The 25,094-nt window shown below is 38.1% G+C and overlaps 1 protein-coding gene and 1 long non-coding RNA gene across 5 annotated transcripts; one reads left to right on the plus strand and one right to left on the minus strand.

The window, feature by feature from the left end:
- Positions 1 to 408: 408 nt before the first annotated feature.
- Positions 409 to 4,325, minus strand: LOC133540156 (uncharacterized). Of its 2 annotated transcripts, XR_009803569.1 has the most exons (3): positions 4,138 to 4,254; positions 2,374 to 2,548; positions 409 to 2,304 (listed from the first exon to the last, which is right to left on the minus strand). It is a non-coding gene; the product is annotated as an uncharacterized LOC133540156 (long non-coding RNA). The 2 variants fall into 2 exon arrangements; XR_009803568.1 differs by lacking the exon at positions 409 to 2,304 and having other exon boundaries at positions 2,389 to 2,548; positions 4,138 to 4,325.
- A 9,074-nt stretch (positions 4,326 to 13,399) lies between these two features.
- Positions 13,400 to 23,404, plus strand: LOC133540154 (endonuclease 8-like 1). 3 transcript variants are annotated; one of them, XM_061882699.1, is made up of 10 exons: positions 13,400 to 13,490; positions 15,630 to 15,687; positions 17,478 to 17,621; positions 17,811 to 17,923; positions 20,304 to 20,412; positions 20,480 to 20,564; positions 20,654 to 20,775; positions 20,852 to 20,879; positions 20,961 to 21,031; positions 21,096 to 23,404. In XM_061882699.1, the coding sequence occupies exons 6-10, from the start codon at positions 20,498 to 20,500 to the stop codon at positions 21,480 to 21,482; spliced, it is 675 nt and encodes a 224-aa protein (XP_061738683.1). In that variant the 5' UTR covers positions 13,400 to 13,490; positions 15,630 to 15,687; positions 17,478 to 17,621; positions 17,811 to 17,923; positions 20,304 to 20,412; positions 20,480 to 20,497; the 3' UTR covers positions 21,483 to 23,404. The 3 variants fall into 3 exon arrangements, with proteins under 3 accessions (XP_061738683.1, XP_061738682.1, XP_061738681.1); XM_061882698.1 differs by having other exon boundaries at positions 13,401 to 13,490; positions 20,304 to 20,564; XM_061882697.1 differs by lacking the exons at positions 13,400 to 13,490; positions 15,630 to 15,687; positions 17,478 to 17,621; positions 17,811 to 17,923 and having other exon boundaries at positions 19,808 to 20,412.
- The last annotated feature ends 1,690 nt before the right edge of the window (positions 23,405 to 25,094 follow it).

Raw genomic sequence — 25,094 nt, forward strand, 5'->3', positions numbered from 1 at the left:
AGTGATGGGTTGATGAGGCGTTGCACAGCCTTTTGACACATTTATAAACTGTATTGATCCTGTGTCACTAAATACTGACATCTGCTGGACATTAAAATTCCCTACAGGAAAGGGCAGGGCAGGGCAGGGCAGCTGTTGCCCGGTCTCCTTCTTTATTCTCTCTACTTACTAAATATATAATTTCTGGTCCGAATAGCATCACTGATGTCAACGGCGACATTTGATGATTATTTGAAAAATAAGAAATCCTGCGGTATAGGCATCTTTGGCAGTCTGCTCTTTGTAGTTTTACATTTAATCAGGAGGTGTCTTCTGCCAAGGCATTTACTCTCCTGGAGGAATAAATATAGTATCTAATCTAAATTTATTGATGTCTTGGACAATTTCTCAATCGGTGGAGAATTGTTGAAGTAATAACATGTTGAAATGACAAATGGTAATACGGAATTTCGGGAAAACAGAGAATTTTTCCACTTCTTATGCAGAAGAAAGCTTCGACGGTGGTGTTTTTCGGTCAGACGCTGGCAGCGGTGGCGCAGCCGCTCATCATCTTCACGCCCACCAAGATGGCGGCGTTGTGGTTCCCCGATCACCAGCGAGCCACGGCCAACATGATGGCCTCCATGGGTGAGTGAGAAATGTGGAAGTGTTTCCCCCACAGGACTGCAATCTACACTATATTGCCAAAAGTATTTGGCCAGCCATCCAAATGATGAGAATCAGGTGTCCTAATCACTTGGCCCGGCCGCAGGTGTATAGAATCAAGCACTTAGGCATGGAGACTGTTTTTACAAACATTTGTGAAAGAATGGGCCGCTCTCAGTGATTTCCAGCGTGGAACTGTCATTGGACGCCACCTTTGCAACAAATCCAGTGGCGAAATTTCCTCGCTCCTAAATATTCCAAAGTCAACTGTCGGCTTTATTATAAGAAAATGGAAGAGTTTGGGAACAACATCAACTCAGCCACCAATTAGTAGACCATGTAAACTGACAGAGAGGGGTCAGCGGAGAAATGACGGTGTGGTGTTGGTTTTCAGGAGTTGGGCTTGGCCCCTTAGTTCCAGTGAAAGGAACTTTGAATACTCCAGGATACCAAAACCTTTTGGACAATTCCACGCTCCTAACATGATTGTGCACCACTGCACAAAGCAAGGGCCATAAAGGCATGGATGACAGAGTCTGATGCAGCTGAACTTGACTGGCCTGCACAGAGTCCTGACCTGAACCCAATAGAACACCTTTGGGATGAATTAGAATGGAGACTGAGAGCCAGGCCTTCTCCACCAACATCAGTGTGTGACCTCCCCAATGCGCTTTTGGAAGAATGGTGGAAAATTCCTATAAAGACACTCGGCAACCTTGTGGACAGCCTTCCCAGAAAAGTTGAAGCTGTAATAGCTGCAAAAGGTGGACCCACATCATATTGAACGCTATGGGTTAGGAATGATATGGCCCTTCAAGTTCATATGTGAGTCAAGGCAGGTGGCCAGATACTTTTGGCAATATAGTGTATTTGTTGGCGGCGGTGGTTTGCCTTGGAATAATCCACTATTTTGCATAAATGGCTGTAAAAAAACATGAAATGCAAAACATTCATGTTTAGAATGAGTGTTGTCACAGTTCCACAATTAACCAATGTACTTTTAAATTCACTATAAATTTACAAGAATATTGGTCAATATTATTACATATGTAAATATATATTGTAAAACATTAATTAATTATTGAATTCACTACTTCTATTGAAAACTGCTTCAAACTGTCAAGTATTTAAAGAGGTCCTATTATTTGAGAACCACTGGACCAGGATGGCGCAAGCGGGGATCGAACCTGGAACCCTCAAGTTGCTGGCACGGCCGCTCTACCAACCAAGCTGTACCGCCCTTTAAAATGGTAATACTAACTGTGGGGTGTTTTACCGCGGTTATCATTAATACCATTCATGGTTACATCCCTAGAGTGATTTTAGATGTGGGAGGGGCCCACAGATGCACTCGCTGGTCACATGCATTCATGGTCTACAAAAGTCTTTCCAATGGATGAGTCACTTTTTGGAAAAAGAGGTCTGATTACGCAATATAGCAAGAAAGTGGTTACGTTGGCAACACTGATCCCTTCCTGCTACATGGTCTTATGCTCTGGCAGACCAAGTGAGTTACAAGGTGTCTATGAGCAATTTTATGGGAGACACTTGACATGGAGGTGATCATCTTTAGCCCGCTGTTCCTCCACAGCCAACCCGCTGGGCATCCTCATCGCCAACATGGCGTCTCCAAAGATCGCTCGCACGGCACAACTCCCACTTTTGGTGAGTTATATAGAATTACTGAATAGCTGATTAAAGGATCTCAAGGTAAAAATAAATGTTCACCTGTCATCCTTCAGATGTTGGTCTATGCCGTTGTTGCCTGCGTCAGCTGTTTCCTCGTCACCATGGGCATGCGGTGCAGTGCCCCCCCCCCCCCGACGCCGCCATCGGCCAGCGCAGAACATTCCACCTCGGAACCCTTCAGACATGGCTTCAAACTGGTAGGAAACATCCTGCACTGCAAAAAGTCAGTGTTCAAAAACGAGAAAAAAACAAACTAAAATTAGGGGTATTTAGCAATATTATCTGCCAATAAAAGAAGAAGGTTTATCTTGTCAAGACTTTCCAAAACAGGTCAAATTAGCAAACCTCTATGGACCAAAAAATACCTTAAAATAAGTATATTCTCACTAATAACAAGTGCACTTTTCTTGGTAGAAAAAAAGAGACCTTTTTCCTCAATATGTTGAAGAGTATTCTTACATGAAGTAAACGCTAAGGCCATTATCTTGACGTAACGATATGCGTTCGGCATCATGATTTTTTTTTTCATGCTTGAAGTAAGACATTTTTTACTTTAAAAAAGCAGTTTTCTACTTGTGCTGATGACACAGATTTGCAACAGTTGATATTCTAGTTTCAAGCATGTTTTACTCAATATAGGTCATAAGAGTGTGGTACGCCAGCTGCACCGAAGCAGACAAACAGGCGATTCAGAGGGTCATAAAGTCTCCACAAAAAATCATCGGCTGCCCCCTGCCCTCCTTGAAGGATTGACATAACTCCCGGTACCTCAACAAAGCAAAAAGCATCACCAAGGACAGCACACACCCCGGCTTCCACCTGTTCCACCTGCTACCATCGGGCAGGCGCTTCAGGTGCATCAGAGCCAGAACAAACAGACTCAGAGACAGCTTCTTTCCCAGAGCTGTCACCATGTTGAACTCTAACTTAATAATAATAATAATAAAAATAATAATAATAATAATAATAATAATTCACCCCTATACAATATCCTACCCTAATACCCTACTGTGCAATACTACCCATCCATCCATTTTCTACCGCTTATTCCCTTCAAGTGCAATACGTCCGACACTGATTATTATTTATTACTTTGGTACTCTTGTCTTGTTCTGTATATTGTACAGTATTTTGTATTTCTATAGTGTTTTGTATATTGTACAGGATTGCTTCTTATTTTTATTGGATTGTAGTCTGTTTATTTCAATTGATAGTTTTTCCTTTATTACCTCTCGTGCCCATATTTGTTTCCACTACCGCACCTTAAGTTGGAGTCCTTAATCTCGTTCTATGCAAATATAATGACAATAAAGTCCATTCTATTGTATTTTATTCTATTCTATAACATCTCAGCAACAAGCTGTAATATCTTACTGAGATCATTTAGGAGCAAAACCCTTAAAACAAGTGAAACACTAACATCAAATCTGCTTAGTGAGAAGAATGATCTTATCAGACAGAAAAGAAGCAAATATCACCCTTATTTGAAACATTTCATCTTACTTTTTTTTTTGTGCAAATATATTTGATTTGATTTTACAGTTAAAATGACAAACAGTCACATCCACTCATACACACACACACATACACACTTGAGGAGAGAGGTGCACATGAACTTTAACAACTCAAGGTTTACATTACAGACATTATTAGAAAATATACCCAAATATTGTATATATATATATATACACATACACACACACATATATATATCCATACATATATATATACATATATCCATCCATCCTGCTGCGGCTCACGATCAGCAGGCTATCCAGATCACAGCAAAATGGATGAACATACCTCGGCATCAAGGATCCTCAGCAAGTGTTCACAAGATCACCTCCCGAGGGCCTGTCCACCGTACACACTTAGAGGGGAAAAAAAGGAAAAGTTACAGGGCTTGATCAATACAAAAAAAACTGAACAAAAAAGCAAGTAAACCATGACAAAACCATATCAGAAGTGACACAAGAAAAACAAGTGTAGTGTTGAATCAGTACAAAAGATAATAACAATAAAGATAAAAAAGGAATACAACTACAAAAAGATGGCAGTTTAGTTTTTCTTTAAATGTCTATAAGTTATGCTTCAATATATGTCAGTAAAGGTTTCCAGGTTAATTCCCATTTGTTCATATTTGTAGAGTTTATAAATCTTATTTTTTCAAGAGTCATTACATTCACAAGTTCATTTAAGCAGTTCCTGAAGTTGGGTGCAGATAGACTATTCCAGTCTCTGAGAATGAGTCTTTTGGCCAAAACCGTCCCAAGCAGCAACACACTTCTAATATGTTTTGGAAGCTTTTGTGTTTCTGAAGACCACCCAAATAAGATCATATCCCTATCAGGGACAATTTGTCTCTGATATACCCCCGAGTAAAAAAAGAAAATGCTGGACCAAAATGATTGAATAATTGGACATCCCCAAAAGGAGTGAGACAATGATCCTTCAGCAGATTTACATTTATCACAAAGTGGAGATGTATCAGGATAAAATGTGTGTAATAAAACCTTCGAATAGTAAAAAGGATGAATCACTTTAAACTGTATGAGCCTATGTCTGCTGTTAATTGAGCACTTGTGAATTTGAGAGAGTGTCTGTTCCCATTGCTGATTGGGTATTGTTGTTCTTAGTTCCTGTTCCCATGCTCTTTTAACACTGTCTGCTGATGTCATGGACATAATGAAGCAGCTGACAAATTTAGCGATAGACTTTTTACTTGTGGGTGGTAAATTTAATACTTCTAAAAGAGGATGTTTTTCATTTACCAGCTGAGACTTTGAAATGTTTTCTTTGATAAATGTTTTTACCTGCAAATAGCAAAACCAACTGAATTGGGACAAATTAAATTTGATTCGCAATTGCTCAAATGACACAAGACTTTCCTCGACATAAATGTCTTTGATGCATTTAATTCCATTTGAGTACCAGTCAAAAAATGTTGTATCTGTTATCGATGGAATAAATGCATGATTGTGATATATTGGTGAATACATAGTTACATTGGAAATATTCAATTGTTTTTTAATTTGAGAAAGAATTTTGATAGAATTTCGTACTACAACACTATGACGTATTGATTTAATTGAAGAGACTGGTTTAGTAAAAAGTAGCGATAGCAATGATGTATAAGGTTTCACTAATGACTGCAGTTCCAATTTCAGCCATAAGGGAGCAGAATTATCCATCCATTTTCTACCGCTTATTCCCTTTCGGGGTCGCGGGGGGCGCTGGCGCCTATCTCAGCTACAATCGGGCGGAAGGCAGGGTACACCCTGGACAAGTCGCCACCTCATCGCAGGGCCAACACAGATAGACAGACAACATTCACACTCACATTCACACACTAGGGTCAATTTAGTGTTGCCAATCAACCTATCCCCAGGTGCATGTCTTTGGAAGTGGGAGGAAGCCGGAGTACCCGGAGGGAACCCACGCATTCACGGGGAGAACATGCATATAAGAGATTCATTATTTGGGGACCCCATCTTCCAATAGGTCAATGCGTTCAGATTTGATGCCCAATAATAATTTTTGAACATTGGAAGATCCAGTCCCCCTTCCTCTGTAGATCTAAATAAGTCCTTTTTGGATATTCTGCGTTTTTTACATCCCCACACAAAATCTAGAACTAAAGATGCAAGTTTTTGGAAAAAATCTACAGGAATTACAATTGGTCAATTTTGAAAAATATAAATACATTTTGGCAAGGTGATCATTTTGATAGCATTCACCTTGCCTAACATAGAGAGAGGTAGGGTCTTCCAATACTCAATACACACTTTCAGTCTCTCAAAGGCTTCAATAAAGTTCAACTTTAGTAATGATTCATCATTTTGAGATATTTTTAAGCCAAGATAGGATATGTAATTTTCTGCGACTTTAACTGGATTTTGACTGATCTCAACATGATCTCCTAGGAACATAAGCTCACTTTTGGACCAGTTTATTTTATAACCAGATATTCTACCAAAAGAGTCTACATATTCTAAAAGAAGTGGTAGTGCAACTTCTGGCTCAGTAAGTGTAACAAGTACATCATCTGCATAAAGTGAGATGAGACTCTCTGATGAGCCCACTGAAAATCCTTTAATATTAGACTTCATTCTTAAACCAATAGCCAGTGGTTCGAGGGCCAAATTGAAGAGTAAGGGCGAAAGGCAGTCACCCTGTCTCACTCCGCGGTGTAATTCAAAACTATCCGATATTACATTATTAGTTATGACATATGATTTTGGTGCAGAATAAATGATTTGAACCCATTTTATGAAATGTTCTCCCAATCCAAATAATTTGGGAACATGAAAAAGATAAGCCCACTCAATTGAATCAAAAGCTTTATGAGCATCCAGAGTCAGGACGGCAGCCTTTTTGTTTCCTGTGCAGTCAGAGTACAATACGTTCAGTAATCTCCGTACATTGCCAAAAGAAGGTCTGTCCGGGATGAAACCCACCTGATCTGGATGAATCATTTCTGTTATGTGGTTGCGAGTACCTTAGTTAGAATCTTATGGTCTAAATTGAGCAGGGAGATAGGTCTATAATTGGCTGGATCAAGTGGATTTTTTCCCTTTTTTGGTATTATACATATATGGGCTTCATACAAAGAACTTGGAAGTTTGTTGTTCACAAAAGAATCATTTAACATTCTAAGTATTATAGGGGATAGTATTTCACTGAAAGCTTGATAAAACTCCGCACCAAATCCATCTGGACCAGGGCTTTTATTCAAGGAGAAAGATTTCAGTGCTTTTTGCAGTTCTTCAGTTGAAATAGTGTTGTCTAAAGAATTCTGATGATTTGGACTCAGTTGAGGTAAGTTTAATGTGGTAAAAAAATCATTGAAATCATTAACCGATATAGCTGAATTAGATTGATATAATTCTGAATAAAAGTCTTTGAAGACATTATTGATATCCTTTAGATCTGTACATGTTTCACCTGTTTTTGAGCATATTTTGTGAATAGCAGCTTTGGCTTGATCTCCTTTGAGCTGTCTAGATAGAAGTTTTTGTGGTTTATCGGATATTTCAAAATGTTTTTGTTTATTTTTCAGCAGGAGTTTAGATACTTCCCCATGAAGAAGAAGAGAGTTGTATTCATTTTTCAGTTCCAGCATCTTATTGTAATCAGACTGCAAAAGAGAATTTATATGAATTTTTTCCATTTCTTTTTCTAATTCTCTCTGCCTTTTTCTTGTTTCTCTTTGTTTTGAGATTTCAAATGAAATGATATATCCTCTCACAGTAGCTTTAAGAGCTTCCCACAATGTGGAGTCTGAGACCTCTCCGTTATCATTCACCTCAATAAAATCTTGGATAATCTTGTTTATATACTCTTTAAAATCTTCAGATAATAATAGTTGTGGATTAAATCTCCATTTTTGTTTGATTTTAAGGAGATCAATTTGAATCTGCAAACTCCCAGGACTGTGATCTGAGATGATTCTACTATGGTACTCAGGATTACTGACATTGGAGAGGGCAGAGGCTTCCACTAAAAAGTAATCAATTCTCGTGTAGGAATTGTGTACAGCGGAGTAAAATGAATACTCCCTTTTATTAGGGTGTTTTACTCTCCATATGTCTATGATATTTCTTGATCTCATAAGATTATTAATAGTTTTAGTTGAGTTAGCAATGACATGAGATTTAGTTGACAATCTATCTAAAGTGGGGTCCAAAAGGCAGTTAAAATCACCACCAATGTAGATATGAGAGGAGCTATCATCAGGAAGTAGACCAAAGACTCCATGATAAAAGTTGGAGTCATCAGTGTTTGGTCCATAGATATTCCAAAAAGTTACTGGCTAGGATGTAATATGACCATTCAATAAAATAAATCTTCCATTAGGGTCAATTATTTTTGATGTAAGTATGAAAGGCACATTTTTATGAAATAAAATAGCTCCACCTCTAGCTTGTGAAGTAAAGGGTGCGTGATAAACCTGAGATATCCAGCTTGTTTGAAGTTTGTGTTGGTTGTCTTTACAGAGATGTGTTTCTTGTAAGAATACAACATCTGCTTTTAATGAATTTAAATGGGAAAAAACCTTCCCTGTCAAGCTATATTTCTAACAAAGACAAATCATTATTTCTTCTAGATTTTCCAGAACAACATTTTTAAAAAAGAAATTCAAGACTTTGAAATAAGATTTAAATTGGATTCTACAGATTTTCTAGATTTGCCAGAATAATTTTTGGGGAATTTCAATCATAATAAGTTTGAAGAAATATTTCACAAATATTTTTCCTTGTAAAAAACAGAAGCTAAAATGGGGAATTAAATTAAAATGTATTTATTATTATTTACAATAAAAAATAATACATTTATTTGAACATTGATTTCAATTTTCAGGAAAGAATTTAAAAGGTATATGTGTTTAAAAATCCTAAAATTATTTTTAAGGTTGTATTTTTTCTCTAAAATCGTCTTTCAGCAAGTTATAAGAAGCAAAGTAAAAAAAATAAATGAATTTATTTAAAAGCAAAGTAAAAAAATAAATGAATTTATAAACAAGTGAAGACCAAATCTTTAAAATATTTTCTTGGATTTTTTAATTCTATTTGAGTTTTGTCTCTCTTAGAATTAAAAATGTCGATCAAAGCGAGACCAGCTTGCTAGTAAATAAATACAATTTAAAGTATTTTTTGCTATTGCTCTAAACAAAAAATAATGACAAAAAAAAAAGCCATGTTATAATTAATTATTTTCAAAGCTACAATTAGTTCAAAATATTCACTTTAAAATGTTTTATGTGGTTAATATTGCATATATTGTGCAGTTGCCATATAAAAACCAAGTTTTCTTTGACAAAAGAGCATAAAACAAACAAAATAATAGTTCAAATGTAAAATCAACAGATATATCTGAAGTTGATCTCGTAACTTAAGTTATATAAAAAAAAAACCTAATAAAAATGTATCACTTTCTGAGTGGGGCACCTTTTTGATCCCAAATATATTTACTGGTATTTTATTTATCTTTTCACTGTGATGACTCCAAAATAATAAAGAATTCAAATCAATGGTGTCCTGAATTATTGATCTTTTAGGGCTCTAATGACTAAATACTGCATATTTCTGTTTTACTATTAAAAAAACAAAGACGTTTTTGACAGAAATGCCATAAAACCTTTTTTTTTTTTTAATGTTGATATAAAGATTTACTGTAAGCATTAAATAAAATATAAAACTTTGACTTATTTTTAACATGTTATTAACTGAGACCCTTTATGGTCCCCGGGACCCATAAAGGTAAAATAATTTTTAAAAATCTATATACCGTATTTCCTTGAATTGCCGCAGGACATATAGTATGCGCCTGCCTTGAATTACTGCCTTCGCAAAATAATTAGTGCATGCTTAGTATTACCGCCTGGTCAAACTGGTGACACTTCCCCTGTCATCATTTTCAAAATGGAGGAGGCTGATTTCAATAACGGTCATTTGAAATCGCATAAAGGGAAGAAGATGAACAGCTATTCAGTAGGATTTAAGGTCCAAGCTTACATCACAGTCATATTTTTACTGCATGCCTTTGGTAAGTGCCGGAGTGAAAGAGGTTTTAAAATAATTAGCGCATGCTTACTTTTACCGTATGCCTTTGGTAAGCGCAGGAGTGAGAAGAGGCTTTAAATGAATTATCGCCCCGGCGGCAATTCCAGGAAATACGGTATTTTGTTATGGTTTGAAAATGACAAATATCAAAATGGCCCCCGCATACTTCTATTTTTCCCTGTGCGGCCCTCAGTGGAAAAAGTTTGGACTCCCCTGGCCTAATGGTTGATAATTCTGATGTAAGTACCGTAAAACCGTAACTTAAAAGGGTTGGCTAAACAGCTACTAAGGTACGAGGCAATTGGCACCCATGTTAACTTACCAACCGTTACTTAAAAAGGTTGGTAGAACAGCTATAAGGACTACGCAGCCAGTCTGCGGCCGGGCAGACCTTCGCTGCTGTTGCCCGGAGGGCACAGCATGCATGGGCTGCCCGGCGGCCGGGCAGACCTTCGCTGCTGTTGCCCGGAGGGCACAGCATGCATGGGCTGCCCGGCGGCCGGGCAGACCTTCGCTGCTGTTGCCCGGGCTCCTTGTATTTTCTTTCTACTTACTAAATATATCATTTCTGTTCCAAACAGCATCACTGATGTCAACGGCAACATTTGATGATCATTTGAAAAATTAAAAATCCTGCGGTATAGGCATCTTTGGCAGGAGGTGTCTTCTGCCAAGGCATTTACTCTCCTGAAGGAATAAATAAAGTAGTATCTAATCTAAATTTATTGATGTCTTGGACAATTTTTCAATCGGTGGAGAATTGTTGAAGTAATAACATGTTGAAATGACAAATGGTAATACGGAATTTCGGGAAAACAGAGAATTCTTCAACTTCCTATGCAGAAGAAAGCTTTGACGGTGGAACAGTTAAAACGCGTTGAAAAATGTGGAAGGTGTAGTCGCCAGAAAAAGGCTGGAAATAGGGCTTCGGAAAAGCAGGAATTCTGGAAAATCCTCAACTTTTTTTGACAAGGAAAAGGGGAAGTTTCAATTTCCAGAATGGTGCAATGAGTCGAAGGTGGAATGGTTTGAGTAGGTTAAAACTTCGAAATGTTGTATCTTTTTTTGTCGTTATTTTATTTTTTATTAAACATTAAAAACTAGATGAGGCAATTCCTGAAGGAATTGCGTGTGATTGCTCCAATGCTGATGATGAACTGAAATCTCGGAATTATTTTAGCATTGTTGAAATCAAGCACACAACTCCTGAAATTGGAACAGTTGGAATCAGATGGAATAAGTGGAACTTTGAAAGATGTCCCATTGATTTCATTAGGAATTTCCCCAAAACTTAGTCCATGAGTACTGTGCCTATTAGCAACATTAGCAATGACCTGCTAGTCCTTATACTTGTTCAACCAACCCTTTTAAGTTACGGTTTGGTAGTTAACATGGACTACGATTGAAACCGTGATTATAGACTGTATTGATCCTGTGTCACTAAATACTGACATCTGCTGGACATTAAAATTCCCTACAGGAAATCTATGGACCAACTCAACTGACACTGATTTTATGACCGAGTGTATCCAATAATATAAACCAAGTCATTGAATTTCATTTAGGATTATTTCATATCTTCATTTAAATAATTCCATATTTTTTTAAATACTTTTTAGATACAGTCAATAAATAATGTGAACATGTATCATAACATGGAAATCTAAGAGAACGTGTTGTGAATGAGGATAGTTGTGGACTGGGAATTTTTTTTTTTTTTACACATGCGCTCTGATTACGCACTATTGATTGATTGATTGAAACTTTTATTAGTAGATTGCACAGTTCAGTACATATTCTGTACAATTGACCACTAAATGGTAACACCCCAATAAGTTTTTCAACTTAAGTTTATGGATACCTTAACTGAAACTAAATCAATCAGCACAGCTGACCAAGCTGACCAACAGGTGTTATTATGTTGTACATTCCAACAGGTGTTATTATGTTGTACATTCCAACAGGTGTTATTATGTTGTACATTCCAACAGGTGTTATTATGTTGTGCATTCCAACAGGTGTTATTATGTTGTACATTCCAACAGGTGTTATTATGTTGTACATTCCAACAGGTGTTGTTATGTTGTACATTCCAACAGGTGTTATTATGTTGTGCATTCCAACAGGTGTTATTATGTTGTACATTCCAACAGGTGTTATTATGTTGTGCATTCCAACAGGTGTTATTATGTTGTACATTCCAACAGGTGTTATTATGTTGTGCATTCCAACAGGTGTTATTATGTTGTACATTCCAACAGGTGTTATTATGTTGTGCATTCCAACAGGTGTTATTATGTTGTACATGGCTTACACACCTCCTCTTTCTGCTGTAAACATTGTGAATGATCCACTTGACACTCCCGTGGGGAAACTTTGCTTTGATCAAAAAAATAACAGAAAAATCCGCAGCTTATTCCAAAATGATTGTGTGTCTGTCTCCTATGTCATTTCCTTATGGAATAATGTTGTAAATGACATCTGTTGGACCAAAACGTGGTCCCTTCCTAACAGGTATTTACTTAGCAACAAAGTCAAAGAGATATCATTTAAAATCATCCATCGCTATTACCCTGTAAAGACTGTGATGGTTAGATACAAAAAGGACATTGATGTCACCTGCACCTTTTGTAACATGCACCCAGAGACTGTTAACCACTTGTTTTATACTTGTGAAAACACTCCATCACTATGGCAGGCATCTGTCGCTTCATCCTGGACAATATTTATGACAAATTTGTGCTTTACTTTAAAGATGTGATTTTTGGTTTTACACTGTATGAACAAAAAATTGAAAAGGAATCCTACCTTTGCAAGCTCATTATTTTATTGGCTAAGTTTTATATTCATAAATGTAAGTTTCTTAATACCCGTCCTATCTTTTGTGCCTTTAAAAAAGATCTGGAACTTTACATTAAAACGCTCTCTACCTCTAACAACAAAAAAGCTGTGAAAACGATGATGCTGTGTTCCACATTTAAGTTGTTTGATGAATCTGAATAAGCCTACGGCTTTGCATTTTGTTTATTATTTATATATATATGTTTGTATTCTTTTTTTTTTTATTATTTTGAGCTTACAACCCCCTGCCGCTGTTTTGTACTGTTTTCATAATGTTTTATAATGTTGTATATTGTTGTTTGTCTTACTGTTTGTAATTGTTGACATTTATAAATAAACCTTTAAAAAAAAAAACTAAGTGTTGGCTTTCTTCTTCTTCCTTGTTTTAGTTGAAGGTAGGCGCACTGACAACCTTCAAATGTTACGCCACCTACTGTTTCCCCGCTTCTTCTTCTTCTGACGTTAACTGATGGCAAATAACGCGTCATGTCCGCCGCCGTCTGATAGAAAGCATACATTTTCAAATCATTTGAAAATGATGTCCTAGCCAAAAAGGGCTATTTTCAGATGGACATATAAGGAGAAAATGAACTTGATGTAAATCCTGAGATCGCGAGATTTGGCACGGCACTCCATGAATCTGTCCAATCAGATTGGCTTTTCCTGAAAAACACGCATGCGCATTAAGTGGGCGGATGTAATGATTTCGATGGGAAGAAATAATATTCAGCATCGAAGGAATAACAACTGAAAGTAAGTAATACCATTTATTGTTTCTCTTTTGGTATTTATATGACTTTAACACACACCAGTTATTTGTTTTAAACTACTGGAACGTCACCTAGTTACGGAAATAGAGCTATAAATGCCGCAAGCACCTTGCTAGAAGTTGTGATAGTTACCTCCACCGAGGTAAGTATAATAACAAGAAGTGAAATAACAATGAGAGAAATAAATGTTCAGAGAACATTTGAAGTGGAACAATATACATTACTGAACACATAATATAGAGTTTTACATTTACAAGAAGTTCCACCTATATTCCAGCAACCTTTGTCTGTATTTATCTTCCACCCAACTCTCTCCTTTGAGGCACACATTAAAAGCGTTACTAAAACGGCCTTCTTTCATCTCCGTAATATCGCTCAAATTCGCTCCATTTTGTCCACTAAAGACGCCGAGATCATTATCCATGCGTTTGTTACGTCTCGTCTCGATTACTGTAACGTATTATTTTGGGGTCTCCCCATGTCTAGCATTAAAAGATTACAGTTGGTACAAAATGCGGCTGCTAGACTTTTGACAAGAACAAGAAAGTTTGATCACATTACGCCTGTACTGTATATACCTTTATATACATATATACATACATATATACTGTATATACCTTTATATACATATATACATACATATATACTGTATATACCTTTATATGCATATATACATACATATATACTGTATATACCTTTATATACATATATACATACATATATACTGTATATACCTTTATATACATATATACATACATATATACTGTATATACCTTTATATACATATATACATACATATATACTGTATATACCTTTATATACATATATACATACATATATACTGTATATACCTTTATATACATATATACATACATATATACTGTATATACCTTTATATACGTATATACATACATATATACTGTATATACCTTTATATACATATATACATACATATATACCTATACTGTATATACCTTTATATACATATATACATACATATATACCTATACTGGCTCACCTGCACTGGCTTCCTGTGCACTTAAGATGTGACTTTAAGGTTTTACTACTTACGTATAAAATACTACACGGTCTAGCTCCATCCTATCTTGCCGATTGTATTGTACCATATGTCCCGGCAAGAAATCTGCGTTCAAAAGACTCCGGCTTATTAGTGATTCCTAGAGCCCAAAAAAAGTCTGCGGGCTATAGAGCGTTTTCCGTTCGGGCTCCAGTACTCTGGAATGCCCTTCCGGTAACAGTTGGAGATGCCACCTCAGTAGAAGCATTTAAGTCTCACCTTAAAACTCATCTGTATACTCTAGCCTTTAAATAGACCTCCTTTTTAGACCAGTTGATCTGCCGCTTCTTTTCTTTCTCCTATGTCCCCCCCTCCCTTGTGGAGGGGGTCCGGTCCGATGACCATGGATGAAGTACTGGCTGTCCAGAGTCGAGACCCAGGATGGACCGCTCGTCGGGACCCAGGATGGACCGCTCGCCTGTATTGGTTGGGGACATCTCTACGCTGCTGATCCGCCTCCGCTTGAGATGGTTTCCGCCTCCGCTTGAGATGGTTTCCTGTGGACGGGACTCTCGCTGCTGTCTTGGATCCGCTTGAACTGAACTCTCGCGGCTGTGTTGGAGCCACTATGGATTGAACTTTCACAGTATCATGTTAGACCCGCTCCACATCCATTGCTTTCGGTCCCCTAGAGGGGGGGGGGTTGCCCACATCTGAGGTCCTCTCCAAGGTTTCTCATAGTCAGCATTGTCACTAGCGTCCCACTGGATGTGAATTCTCCCTGCCCACTGGGTGTGAGTTTTCCTTGCCCTTTTGTGGGTTCTTCCGAGGATGTTGTAGTCGTAATGATTTGTACAGTCCTTTGAGACATTTGTGATTTGGGGCTATATAAATAAACATTGATTGATTGATTGATTTATATAGTATTGGAGTGTCGAAATGACAAAAGGAAAAGCTGGAAAACGATGAAGAAGAACTGGTAAAGAAGTGGAATCAAATAAAAGATCAAGAAGGACTGTAAAGTTGCTGAGTAGACTGGTATAGTGGTGGTGCATTAAACTGGCAGCAGATATAATATGTGATACTTTCTTTTTCTTCCTGCAGTCATCCCGTCCTGCAGCATGCACCTATGTGAATGTGGAGAATGACCAGCAATGTCCAAGTAAGTTATATGTATATGCCTGTTCTTTCTTGAAGTCAATTAGTTCTGATTGAGATTTACAGATAAAAAGCTGTCCACAGTTTGTCAGGAACAAACATGAAAATATTGCTTTCTTTGACCCTGATTACATTAGCACATATGAAGAATGAAACTTCAAATAGGAGTTATCTCAGCATGTGTAATTCATGTTTTTGGAACCTTTCACCTCCAAGTTAAAGCTGGTAGGTAACATCAGGTCATGACTAAGGATGTAACAATATCAACATTTCACGGTATGATACCGTCATAGTGTTAAAGCCAGGGTAAGAAGATATTGTTACAAACATGTCAAAGTGTGTTAAATGACGTGGGAGGAATGTTTAGGATAAACACACTTACTGTAATTGAACACAAACATCATTTTCATATGTTGTAATCATATTTATCATTAAAAACAGGTATTTTAGGTGCAAAGGAATGGTGCAGAATTTCAAGTAACACACAAAAACCAACATTTTCAAATAAGTGTCTTTAAACTGACATAAACAGTAAACATCCAGTGTAACTAATGTAGAACAATAATGTTTCTTTTGCCAAGAAACTATACTGTGTGTCCGGTATGTTTTTTTTTCAATACAACTTGGTATTATTGTGGGTTTGATGACCTTTTTAGCACATTCAACAATACTGCCATTATAATGCAAACAGTGATCATTTTGGTCACAGTAACGGTGATATGACATTTTGATATTGTTACATCACTGCTGTTTAGTTGAGTGTTTTTAAACTTTGAACTTCCTAAGAAACTGCCCTTTGCAGTCCAAATTGTATTAGTTTGTAGAATACTGATTCTTAAGAGTTAACTAATAATTTGACTTTTAATCATGTAAATACCTCACAAATGCATCTTTTCCCTTGCTGACATCTTGGTTTCACATGAACGATATTTTCCAAATAACGGTTCTAACATATAACTCATTCTAATATATTACTCCTATTCCCTAACTTATTGTAGACATTGTGGTGTGTAGTGTCAGCAAATGTCTTATTTTGTGCATGTCCACATTTCCTCTGGTGAGCTGCAAGGGCTCTGGGTCGATTTGGAAATGGTCTGGATGAACGTGGCATGCTTTACCTTGCAGTATGCAGACTTTGTTTAAGGTTCAACTAACACGACAGTTATAGGCACAGAAATATTTCACAGCAACAATTCCTCGGCTAACCTAAGCACAAACGTTCCCATCACTCCTGCACACTTCCACTTTTTCGCCCTTCTATAATGTCCCGTTTGAACGTTGTTTTCCCACACGGCGGGTTTTCATGGGAGAACCAGTTTACTTCTCAGATGAGCCCACTTAATATTGTCAGAAAAAAACACAGCGACTGGTGTTCTCGTTTGATAGCGTCACACATCACGGCATTATTGTGACAATTTTGAAATCAAAATAAGGTTATATTTAGAATAATGTTGCATCCCTCGTCAAGATCCTTTCTCATAGGTTTGGTTTGCTGTTGTGTATTTACTAATGATTGGCATTAGCATCCACAACTTTCTTTTTATAGTGTGTGTTGTATTGTGATGAGTTACATTTAACACTGTGGATGATGTGTTACCACAAACACAGAAGATACGTAAACATGAACTACAATGCGCTCAAGATGTGGGGAAAAAGGAAATGCATTCCATTAGCTGGATTTGTATAATGTGTTCAATTTATGTCAACTTCCTTCTTGTTTTGCATGTTTTTGTCTGTTTTTTTTTTCAATGATTTGAATCTTTAGAGTTTTTTGGTTCCTCTTCTTTGTGTCAGGGGGTAGCAGCAGGGTAACACTGCATGAGGCGGTGCCCCCTGAAGGAGCCCAAAACACTGCTCTTCAAATGGAACACATCCAACCTTCAGGTGACCGTGCAGGATGTACCACTCTGGAACATCAAGCCTGTCCCCACCTGCCAGGTACACCCACCGTCTTCTGTGGCTGAATAATGTTTTGCTGTGAATTTTGTCACAAAGCAAATCCTGCTCAAATGTGACAAACTTTGGAGTGTAAGAATGTGAGCGATATGCTGAGATGTTATACGTTTTGCCTTGTGACAAAATGTTATCAAAAAACCTTTAGTGATTTGTATTCTATTTTAATTTCAGCACATGAAAATATTTCTACTTCTGACCATTGAAGAGAATGGAAAACCATTTTCCAGATCAGCCCTCATACATCCTCCTGATGGCCTAACAACTGAATGACATGTCGATGCTGAGTATGATCCATTTCAATCATTTGAGGAAGCTCTCCCTGATATAGGGGATTGGATGTACAATGACGGATATACGTTTAATGAAGGATTTGAAGATGGTTTGAGTGAGGAGTGTGCAGAAGAGTCCAATTTCAAGGACACAACAGACAAACCAATACATGACAATGCATCAGAAACCATGGCAGAGTGCCTTCTGATCAGCATGGGTTATGTAAACTGTCCTAAAGTCACAGGTAAGGCCCTAAGCCATATGCTCAAAATGTTCAAGTTGCTTTATCCCGATAGTCTGAACACAGACTGCTTAAACAGTGTGCAGAAGTTCCAAAACTTTTTTTTATCCCACTCTGCATCATCGCCTACTATATTACATAAATCCTCCAAGAATTGTTTTGGGCCAATAGAAAGTAAACAAATAAAATGCCTGCTTTGTGGGACCAGTGTGTCAGAAGAAAGGTTCTCATCCTTTTTTTAAAGTATGTACAGATTGATTTCTTGTTTACCACAGCACATTCATGTGCCAAATGGGCCCTCGTTGGTGAATATAAACATGCAGGTTTTTCTTTGCTGCAAGATAGTGTAACATATGAGACATGCAGTCATGTTATTCCCCTATTGGAAACCTCTGCAGTACAGTAGTATTCTTGGATGACATATTGGGTAAAGTTGTTTTCTTTGACTTCACATCTATGCCTGGCATAGTGATTGCAGTTCATTTCCCCAACACACTTGAAAAGTTTGAAATAATGAAGAACTGAACTGGCCTAAGAAGCCACAAATCAAATCTTTAATCATTGTTATAAATGCTCTGAAAATACACACTGATGTGATGTTGCCGTGGATTCTGTAAATATGTACTGTATATGGAGTATCATTGTTGATGATGTTTTTGCATTGTGTGTAATATTTCAGTGGCAAATATATTACATTTACTTGTTTAATAAAGCCACTGTCTTTTTTAATGAATACATAGGCCTACTATGCTACTGCATTTTAATATTAGTCCTTATGATGGTGGTTGGAGAGCCAAATATCTTCTGAAGTGGTACTTTGTTAAAAGAGTTTGAGAACCACTGCTCTAGAAAGTTCACAAATGTTAAAAGCTCTTACAAAGTGTCTTGTGATCATATCAGTATTGTTTGGGTTCAGTTTTAAATCTCACAATTGTAGTCACTGAGTTACTGTACATGACGTGTGGATAAGAAATCAACAAATTAAGTCCAACTTTATTTAAATAAACCATTTAGATTACAGACCATATATCCATATGGTCTGAATTCATTATTTTCTCCCAATGTTGGCATGAGATCAACTGGAATATGATTGAGGTATAACTAAATTGAGCCCATTAAAATGCATTTTTTTAGAAAACGGGTATATCTAACAACTCAAATAGTGAGCAGTGAGAGACAAAACCAAGTATATCTCTCACTGAGACATATTGAAACCAATACTCATCAATTGTCTTTTTGCCGAAATAGAAAAGAGACATCTGAGAACTCAAACAGTGAGTAGTGAGAAACAAAACCAGGTGTTTCTCTCACTGAGTCATAATTGAGACATATTGGAGACCAGCTCATTCATCTCTCATTTTGGTCTTAGTTGAAATGGGGAAAAGAGATAACTATTAGACAACTATGAGATCTCTCATAGTGCTCACTGTGAGCCTTATTTCTCAGGAGATACATTTGAGAAGAAGGAGAAAACTACTTTGGTCTCCATTAGTGCTCTTTTATGTCTAGGAGATATATATAAGACATACATGAGATCTCATCTTCAATTTTGCTTTGCTATGGGAAACAAGTGTTTGATGAGCATTCCTCAACTTTTTCGGTCTTTTTTGACACTCGTGCCAGCTTTTTTTAAGCATGTCGCAGGCATCAAATTCCAAAATGAGCTAATATTTGCAAAAAAAAAGTTTCTCAGATCCAACATCAAATATCTTGTCTTTGCAGTCTATTCAATTGAATATAAGTTAAAAAGGATTTACAAATCATTGTATTCTGTTTTTATTTACCATTTACACAACGTGCTACTTCACTGGTTTGGGGTTTTGTACATGTTGACAGTACATTGCAGTGTTATTTTGTTACAGCCGTGCCCACTGTGTGAAGTACTTTTGCAAGACTCCTAGCAATAATATTACACTTCACCAAAGAGCCTGCTGTAAAAGAAATGACCATTGAATGAAGATACATACTCAGGTCACCGTGATCTGAAAAGGAGAGTGAAGAATGTTTTTGTATTCCCCAGATTCTAATCATCTTGGATGAATAAACAAGCAATTCCTAATTTCACTTGGAAATGTGTTTACTATAAAAGTGTAGCACTGTTTCCACACAAAATACCTTCTGTTTTTGAAAAGATGCCCATGTGTGTCTTCCAGGTTGAACATTCCACCCTTTGTGCCTGCCCGGACTGTGCTGGAAGGCCTCGAGTCAGAGGATGCGTGTGAAGACAAGAAAGCTGTAAAAAAGGAGATCCATAGCAAAAAGGTCAAATAAGTACAAACAAGTATTTTACCTCGATTATTAACAGTTTATTTTGCCCAAAAATGTTAAGGGAGCCAAAAAGGACAAAATGGAAGAGGAGAATACAGACCTGCTCAGACTTTGCCACACAGTACCGCTGGAGGTGGTGAACTTAGGTAAGAATCCATGTTTCAAGGTTGATCGGGGTGGGGGGAAGACAACGACACAGAGGTGCTCCTCTTATTTAGACTTTTTGTTTATGGAGGTGGGAAAGGTTACGATCCAGAGAAGAAAGACTACTCAGGTTTTGAGGCCTGGTTGCAGTGTTACTATGTGGATGGAATGAAGTCTGTACGCGACCACAATGGCAGGACTATGTGGTTCAAAGTATGCAAACACATTTTCATACGTAACAACTATATTTGTAGCATGTATTGACTAATATAAAATGGTGTCATTTCAGGGCGATCCAGGTCCTATGGCTCCTAAAGGTAAACGCCAGAAAAAATAGTTGAGATACCATTACACATAAGAGAAAGCTTAGTGTGTCTTTATCTTTTCTCACACACCAGAATCAAAGTCTCCAAAGGCCAAAAAGAGAAAAGATACAGATGCAGACCATGATTACCCCCGCAAGAAAAAGGTATATTCAGTAGGTAATCACCACCAGCACATAGAAATCTAACCCCATTGTGGCTGTACTTCAGGTGTCCAGGAAACACAACTCTGACAGCACAGTGAAGAAAAAAGCAGCCAAAAAGCCCACAAAAGCAGCAAAGGAAGAAGAAAATGGACCTCAAGAAGAAGCCACACCCAGAAGAAGATCAGCAAACACACCTCAGCAAGAACCGAAATCCACGTCAGGCAGGAGGAAAAAGAACAATACAGAGCCAGCTGCAGGTCTGATTCTAATAATACTCCCATTTTCTGAAAATATTAAGAGCCTGATCTTTGAGGATCCAATTCCCACACACTTATCTGTGTGCGCAAACTATAAAATTGCATGTACTGTTGGTGGACGTGTTGTATGTGATCTACTTTGTGCAATTGATAGCAGCAAAAGTGGCACAGATCACCCTATTTTTGTGTACTAGAAGCATTATGTGCCCTTGGAAACACTTCTTTCCCTCTACATTCATGTTATTATGCTCTCCACACTGGAGGGGGGCTTATATTAGATTATAGCACATATCGATCATCTAACACCTTTTCTACAATATAGAATCACAGTATGTATACTATTTGCAGCAGGAATGATCAAACTGCATATTGCAAGACATTTTTTTTAGGAGTTATACTAAATACAAAAAAAAAAAACGCAACGCTTTTGTTCTTGTTCCCAATTTAAATGAACTCAAAGATCGAAAACTTTGACTATAAACACAAAATACCTGTTCCTCTCAAATATTGTTCACAAATCTGTATACATTTGTTAGTGAGCATTTTTTCTTTGCCAAGATAATCCATCCCACCTGACAGGTGTGCCTTGAGCTGTCCAAAATAAAAGGCCACTGTGAAATGTGCAGTTTTATCACACAACACAATGCTTCAGATGTCGCAAGTTTTGAGGGAGCGTGCAGTAGGCATGCTGACTGCAGCAATGTCCACCAGAGCTGTTGCCCGTCAATTAAATGTTTATTTCTCCGCCTTAAGAATAGAATAGAATAGAAAGTACTTTATTGATCCCTGGGGGAAATTCAGCACCACAGTTCGCTCACAATAAACAATGATAATAATAAATAATATAATATATATGAATAATATAAATATATTCTACATTTAAGTGCAGTCAAGGAACATATGCATTATACAGTCTGATGGCTGTCGGTGTGAAGGACCTCCTGTGTCGTTCCGTGTTGCATTTTGGGAGTCTGAGCCTTCCACTGAAGGTGCTCATTCTCTCTGCAAGGTCCGAGTGTAGTGGGTGGGAGGTGTTGTCCATAATGGCTAGGAGTTTTGCTAGACTTCTCTCTGACACCACCGCCAGAGAGTCCAGCTCCACTCCCATCTTGTTACTGGCCTTCTCTACCAACTTGTCCAGTCTGTATGTGTCCCTCACTCTCAGCCCACTGCCCCAGCAGGCCACGGCGTACAAGAGGGCGCCTGCCACCAGCGACTCGTAGAACATCTTCAACATCTTTGTACAGACGTTGAAGGATCCTAGCCTCCAAAGGAAATATAGATTCGGCTCTGTCCCTTCTTGTAGAGGGCCTCAGCGTGTTTTGACCCATTCAGCTTGTTGTCCATGTGTACTCCGAGGTATTTATAATCCTCTACCATGTCCACATCCACCCCCTTGATGGAAAGAGGGGTCGCCAGAGTACTCCTCCTCCTTCCCAGGTCCACAACCAGCTCCTTGGTCTCCGTAACATTGAGCTGGAGGTGGTTCTTTCCACACCATGTGACAAAGTCCTCCACCAGTGTCCTGTATTCCTCGTCATCACCTTCCTCAATACACCCCACTATCGCAGAGTCATCAGAAAACTTCTGAAGGTGGCAGGACTCTGACTGATAGTGGAAATGGGTGGTGTAAATGGTGTAGAGGAAGGGGGAAGAGTACTGTAGCCTCCGGGGCCCCGGTGTTGCTGACCAGCCTGTCAGACACACAGTCCTGCAGTCGCATATACTGTGGTCTGTCAGTCAGGTAATCTACAACCCAGGACACCAAGGGGGCCTCCACCTGCATCTTCTCCAACTTCACACCCAGTAGCCCAGGCCGTTTAGTATAAGCCGCCTCCAAAGGTGTTTCAGAGAATTTGGCAATACATCCAACTGGCCTCACAGCCGCAGACCATATTGATTGGCTGAGACCTGCCACCCGGACAGCTGCTACAACAATTGGTTTGCTTAACCATAGCATTTCTGCACAAACTGTAAGAAACTACCATGAATTGATTAACGTGGACCCCGACTTAAACAAGTTGAAAAACATATTGGGGTGTTACCAATTAGTGGTCAATTGTACGGAATATGTACTGAACTGTGCAATCTACTAATAAAAGTATCAATCAATCAATCTGTCTCAAGAAAGCTCATCTGCATGCTCGTGGTCCTCATCGGGGTCTCGACCTAACTGCAGTTTGTCTTCTTAACCAACTTGAGTGGGCAAATGCTCACACTCAATGGCGTCTGGCACAATACAGAGGTTTTGGTATGTTATTATTGACAGCGAAACCACGTGCATTTTATTGATGGCATTTTCCATGCGCAGAGATACCGTCACGAGACCCTGAGCCCCATTGTTGTACTAATCACCCGAGGCCATCACCTTTATAAATAACATTTACTAACTCATGTTGCAAGGATCTGGAAGCTAAAAACATCCCAGTTCTTGCATGACCAGCATACTCACCGGACATGTCACCCAGTAAGTAATTTTTGAGAGGAATATATATTTTCTGTATAGTAAAAGTTTCAGATCTTTAAGTTCAATTCATGATAAATGGGAGCAAAACAAAAGTGTTGCGTTTATATATTTGTTCAATACCATATTTTTCGGAGTATAAGTCGCACCTGCCGAAAATGCATAATAAAGAAGGAAAAAAAAACATACAAGTCGCACTGGAGTATAAGTCGCATTTTTGGGGGGAAATTTATTTGATAAAAGCCAACACCGAGAATAGACATTTGAAAGGCAATATAAAATAAATCAAGAATAGTGAAGAACAGGCTGAATAAGTGTAGGTTATATGAGGCATAAATAAGCAACTGCTATGTTAAGCTAACATATTATGGTAAGAGTCATTCAAATAACTAGAACATATAGAACATGATATACCTTTAACAAACTATCTCTCACTCCTAATCCATAAATCCCATGAAATCTTATACGTCTAGTCTCTTACGTCAATGAGATAAATAATATTGATATTTTACGGTAATGTGTTAATAATTTCACACATAAGTCGCTCCTGAATATAAGTCGCACCCCCGGCCAAACTATGAAAAAAAAACTGCTACTTATAGTCCGAAAAATACGGTGCATATTTTCTAAATCAAAAAAGGAATACCATTAAAAAACAACATAAATTAATAGACTTTGGTTTAATCGGCCCTTTAAATTGTCCAGCAGCTATAAAATGATATTGCTGAATATATATCTTCTTCTTTTTATTTCTAACAGTCCAAATATGACATGCACACGTAGAACAAAGGCTTCTCTGTTCAGTTGTCTTTGCAGCGTGATGGCCTCCTTTCTCACAGCCCTGTGTGCAACTATGTCAGTTGTCTTTGCAGCGTGATGGCCTCCTTTCTCACAGCCCTGTGTGCAACTATGTCAGTTGTCTTTGCAGCGTGATGGCCTCCTTTCTCACAGCCCTGTGTGCAACTATGTCAGTTGTCTTTGCAGCGTGATGGCCTCCTTTCTCACAGCCCTGTGTGCAACTATGTCAGTTGTCTTTGCAGCGTGATGGCCTCCTTTCTCACAGCCCTGTGTGCAACTATGTCAGTTGTCTTTGCAGCGTGATGGCCTCCTTTCTCACAGCCCTGTGTGCAACTATGTCAGTTGTCTTTGCAGCGTGATGGCCTCCTTTCTCACAGCCCTGTGTGCAACTATGTCAGTTGTCTTTGCAGCGTGATGGCCTCCTTTCTCACAGCCCTGTGTGCAACTATGTCAGTTGTCTTTGCAGCGTGATGGCCTCCTTTCTCACAGCCCTGTGTGCAACTATGTCAGTTGTCTTTGCAGCGTGATGGCCTCCTTTCTCACA

The sequence above is a fragment of the Nerophis ophidion genome, linkage group LG21, assembly GCF_033978795.1.
Source record: "Nerophis ophidion isolate RoL-2023_Sa linkage group LG21, RoL_Noph_v1.0, whole genome shotgun sequence".
Lineage (NCBI taxonomy): Eukaryota > Metazoa > Chordata > Actinopteri > Syngnathiformes > Syngnathidae > Nerophis > Nerophis ophidion.